Raw genomic sequence first — 5,584 nt, 5'->3', positions numbered from 1 at the left:
AGGTCTAGAAGGTTGCTCGCACGAAATCGGATGGACAAATGACTTCATAGTCTGCATAGATCATTTATCAAAAAATCATAAGCATAAATATACATGCTATCATTATTATTTCCCATTGCTCCTAGGTGAAGTATTATTCTTTATGCTTAATTATTATTTATATATTGTAGGATTTCTTAGTTGAGCAGGAAACACAAGACTCATTTGTTCCCTATAATCGAGATGATATTTTAACAACGACAACAAGAACACTAAAGCACCCAAGACATGTGTGGGGTTTAGGGTTTAGGTCCACCTACCAATTGTGTTCACATTTGCTTCTTTTATACTAGATATGTTTTTCAAGGCGAGTTGTCCAACCCATCTATCCTCCTAGAATGATTTGCATCCCATTACTTAATTTCCATCTAAAACTTTCCCCAAACCAAATTCCACTATTGCCCTCTTCACAAACCTTTCTAAGACCCATCCACCATCAAGATTCTTCTTTTAAATCCTTCTTATGTAGAGTCCTCCAAGATCCATATTTGGAATCCAACACTTCCTTCCAAATATATAGATTCTCATTTCCTAAAGACCAATTCCATTTAGCTAGAAGGACATTATTAAACAAATTTATATCTTTTATCCCTAGATCCGTCTTAGGTTTACACACTTGTCCCATTTCACCTAAGAAATGTTCTTTCCTTTCCTACCTCATTCGCAAAGAAAAATCTTCTAAATTTGATTAATCTCTTTAATGGCAGACTAAAGAAACTTAAACATAAACATATAAAAGAGAGATATTGTTGTAAAGACAGACTTAATGAGACATAGTCTACCTGTTTATGATAATTTCTTTCTAATTTTTCTTTCTTCAAATAAGAGAATGAATTGTCACATTCAAAAGATAAAATTATTCATGAATCTTAAGTAGAGCCAATAGGAAATTTACATATAACCAATATTATACATGTTAATAGACACTACAAGAAATAATGATGGTGAGTCTCTAAAAGAGCGACACAAAGAGAAAAAGAGAGACACTACATGGGGTTAGTGTGGGCTTAACATCTCAATAAAAATGAAAGCTAATCTTTTGGGGGCTATGCATTAGAGACGACCTCCAATGGGACACAAATTTATAAGGTACTATTGGCTAAGCCTACATAAAGAAAAATGTATTATTTAACTATAACGTAGGTTTGGGGGACACTTAAATGGATATAAAATTAAATAATTATTAAGAAATGAACTTTAAGCCTAACTCAACCTTATAAAACACATCTCTCTCACGCCAAGGCTACCAACTCGTGCGTTGGACTATATATTATGGGTAGCCTGATAACGAACCGATAGCAATTGGTCTGATAAACCCAACAAACAATCATTAGGATAGACTTGAAATGGCTCTGATACCATATATAAGAAGTGGACTTTAAGCCTAACTCAACCTCATAAAACCAACTTATACGGTGAGATTTGCACCCATTTATATACTATGAAATGTGCTAATCTCTAGTCGATGTGAGATCTCTAACAATAATTAAACTTAGCGTCACCGTTGGGGACACTACGTGAGAAAGCAAATGTGAGTAAATTGTCTCCATTGGGAACACTACCCGAAAAACAAATAGTAGTGTCGCCTAGACCTACGCTAAATGTAATACAATATTAACTTGCATCCACTTTGTGTCCCCATTCTAAACTCGATATTATTCTGTCACTTAATTTTTTTCATTGCATCTACTTTGTATCCTCATTCTAGACGCTAACTTATTATTATTTTAATAATTTTTAACTTGCATCCACTTTCTATCTCCATTCTAGACTCAATATTGTTCTGTTACTTAATTTTTTTCATTGCATCTACTTTGTGTCATCATTCTAGACGCTAACTTATTATTATTATTATTTTAATAATTTTTATTGTGAGTTAAAAGTCTCCATTGTGAACATAATATTTGACATTTATTTTTGTGTCTAAGTAGATTTATTGGCTTCTTTTTTATATCCCTCACTTTTTTTTATTCAGATAAAATGAATTTTTCGCGTGAGAAACTTTACTTAAATCGGTATTTTCTTTAAAGAAGAAACTTGTATTTTTGTCTAGTAAATAAAAAGCCAAAGCATTTGCTTTATTTTGTGGCATATAAACTTCAAATTTCACACAGCTCTCATGATTTCAACGAAGTGAGTTGTGAATTGCACATGTTATCAATCATATCCATTCCATGTGATTATCATTCTTGCAAATTCATGTGCATCAACTGTACGCAGAAACCCCAATATTTTAGTTGAATGTCAATTTCAATAATAAACATAAGACTTTAGTATTTATGATGATTTAGTAATAATTAGTAATAATAATAATGACGGGGATAATAAAAATCAACAAATTTATCATTCATGGGATGATTTAGTATGAAATAATACATTTTTTTTCTTTAAACATTAACAAGAAATAATAATAATAATAATAAAAGAACACGTGCCACATAATAATACCACTTAAAAAAGCTTGAAATCACATGGAGATGGAACCAACCCAAGAAGCATTATTATTATACAAACGGCAAACCTCAATAATTGGCATACCTAACACCTCATCCACCACATGATCACGCCACGTGTCCCTCACTGCTTCATTCAACCGTTTGATGAAACCCCTCTTATACTTCTCACAATAATGCAACACACGTGCCACATGAGTAGGGTCCTTACCCTCCCACCACCGACCCCAACAACCACCCTCCTCACATTCCGGCATGCTCCCGCCGTCCGCCACCATCTCACGGCGGAACCCGGCCGTATCTGCCACGTACTCCACCATGCCATCAAGAAGCCATTGTGGGGCCCCGTCCCACAGCCAAACCCTAGCCATGCCACGTAGAATTGCACCCACTATAGCCATTCTATCATACCCTTTGTCTTCGAGTAACATAGGAGTAATCTCAATGACATAACTGTTGGAACTTTTTCCACCACCGTGGTGGCGGCTCCCGGCGGCGTAGACAGCGACGGTGGCATTGAGATTCCGGCGAGGTAGGCGAAGTGTGACGCTATCTATGTTTTTCTTACGGTAAATATTATTATTAGGGTAAAGGAAGTGTTCCACGTAGGAACTTGTGTTGAGGATAATGCGAGTGGCTTTGTCGTTGGAGACATAGAAGAGAGCGAAACGACGTCCCGCGAGGGAATCTTTGGCGTCGTTTACTATGGAAATGTTAAAGGTTTTGGATGCTTCGTAGTTGGCCCATATTGAGATTAGGGCAAGTAAGAGAATTAAGAGGATTCGGATGAAGATGTTGTTGTTGTTAGTGTCTGAGGATAAGTGTTTGAGATTGTGATGATGTTGCTGATGGAGTGAATGGGAAGAGGAGAGAGTGGAATAATGGGGTATGAGTGGTTGGAGGAGGGAGGGTTTATCTTCCTTCTCCATTAATTTAAGCAATGAGATCATGCATTTGCAACTTTGGGTATATGGGGTGTAATATAAAGTTAAAAATACTTATTTTTATAATATGTATTAAGGTTAACATGGTAGTTGTGGTTTGAAAAGTTTGTATAAGTCCACACATGTTTTAACTTTAGTGTTGTTGTCTCTGTATGAAAAAATATTTTGTATACTTTCTAAAATTGAATTGAAATGCATTTTTTGTGTTGCATTTGAGTGAGAAAATAATACTAATACTTCAAGGTATTGAAAATGTACTTAAGAAACTCACATCTCTGGATAAATATTCTTTGGTATATTATACCGGTCGGCGCCAAACTAATCTGTCTTGGACACCGCGATCGACCGATCAAGTTAAAGAACACTTCAAATCGCACATTAAATAAGAATTACCACAACTTAAAAACATTTAATGTGTTGTAACCGCATCTGAATCATGTGAGAAAATATCTCCGCAAAATCAGTCAAATACTAATTAATTGAAAGATGTTATAGATACTCCTTAAACAGTACACCTCCCTATTTAATAACTGATATTCAGCCTATCATGAAGAAAACCTATAACTAGCACTATAAATAAAACCTCCACAAAGTTGTAAGTTATGTTTTTTACTATGAAAGAACACCCCAAAAATACTAATACAAACGTCAGAGTGTAATCGCAGGTGTCCTGACCGCCTGAGTTCAACCGTGAAAGAAGGAAGCTTGAAGTTACTCAATAGACCAACAGACACCGACACATCACCAAATTGTGTTACATGGTCCTCCTTTTCCTTACATAGTTAATGATACAAAGTTCTAACTAGAAGGAAATTGTAAATTGTAAAAATTTGATGATTGTGAAATGTGAATATAAAATCTTTCCGTTGTGAACCAATTACAAATAATTGTTAATATGATTTTTGAAGAAAGTTATTATAGAAGTCAATATATGTAATATATATATATATATATATATATATATAATTGTAACATATAGTTTTATAAGGTATTCATATATTTTGAGGAATTTGGTTTGAGTAAGCTATTATTTTCTTAATACCTTCCTTCAAAATTATTCCTCATTTTGCTTGAACAATATATCCAGTATCCTTTGATCATTTGAACGATAAGAGTTTTAGATCCCTCAAAATTGATCTTTCATTTTTTAATAATCAACTTCTAATTTAGAAAGAATCAATATGAGTCTTATTTTGAGCAATCTGACATGGCTTGGTGAAATAAGATGTTATCATTCAGTAGGCACAAATTATATTTCTTGCATCATATATGATTGTTGTTGTTGTTGAGCTCTCTCATTTTCAGCTATTTGCATCAATAATGAACAAGTCACCAAGATCTGGAGAAAGAAAAGTTCTTTGTCGTATATTCTCACGTAGCGAAGGGGATAGATACAAAGAGAGGTCTTCTGAAGGATGGAGGGGCTAGCAGATTCAAGTCAAGGTGGAGGGTGCTGGCATTATACACAAGACATTCATCTCAGTGGCATAAAAGCTTGCGCATTACTCAAGCTTATTTAACAGCACATGGAGTGGTTTTTGTGGCAGAATCTGGTTTTTATGCAGCTGAATGTGTGCGGTTCTGGACAGGTTTTGACTATTCGGTATATGGGTGACACCGTGATGCTTCTTACGGCAGAAAGGGAACAAAATATTGAAGAGACTATTAACAAAATAAAGAATGGGTGGAAGGTTTCTTTGAATCTATATCTCCTTGGAATAATGTAGAGAGCACTGCACATAGAAGGTTATGGGTAAGGTGCTGTGCGGTTCAGGGGCTGGGATTGCTTTGCAAGTGTTCTAGTAACTTTTTCCAACCTTATAGAGATTGACAAAAAAAAAACACTAAATTGGATGCGCACGTCTATGTAGTAATGATCAACGGAAAAATCTATCAAGCTTTTATTGAAGAGGATGAACCGTGGTCTCAATCGTCGGTTGGGGAAGATCTTCGTCAATGTGAATCAAAATGTGAAACCGTAAATCACTATGGCATAATACACCACTCTCTTTGGGGGCAAAATCAGAATGAATTCTTCCTTTTTAATTTAGATATAAATAAAATAATGATATTGAAAATTTTTACCCTTTACTATAAAAGTAAGATTATAATATTATTTCTTTATAATATTATTTCTCTCATTCTATT

The 5,584-nt window shown here is 34.6% G+C and overlaps 1 protein-coding gene across 1 annotated transcript; it reads right to left on the bottom strand.

The window, feature by feature from the left end:
• Nucleotides 1-2,361: 2,361 nt before the first annotated feature.
• LOC137833041 (Plant basic secretory protein (BSP) family protein) lies at nucleotides 2,362-3,453 on the bottom strand. Its single transcript, XM_068641429.2, has one exon. It carries the CDS (start codon nucleotides 3,440-3,442, stop codon nucleotides 2,507-2,509), a length of 936 nt encoding a protein of 311 aa, XP_068497530.2. The 5' UTR covers nucleotides 3,443-3,453; the 3' UTR covers nucleotides 2,362-2,506.
• Between the last annotated feature and the right edge of the window lie 2,131 nt (nucleotides 3,454-5,584).

This window comes from Phaseolus vulgaris, chromosome 6, assembly GCF_051622355.1.
Source record: "Phaseolus vulgaris cultivar YP4 chromosome 6, ASM5162235v1, whole genome shotgun sequence".
Lineage (NCBI taxonomy): Eukaryota > Viridiplantae > Streptophyta > Magnoliopsida > Fabales > Fabaceae > Phaseolus > Phaseolus vulgaris.
The sequence above is the reverse complement of the archived record's forward strand: the minus strand, read 5'-3'. Positions and strand labels throughout refer to the sequence as shown.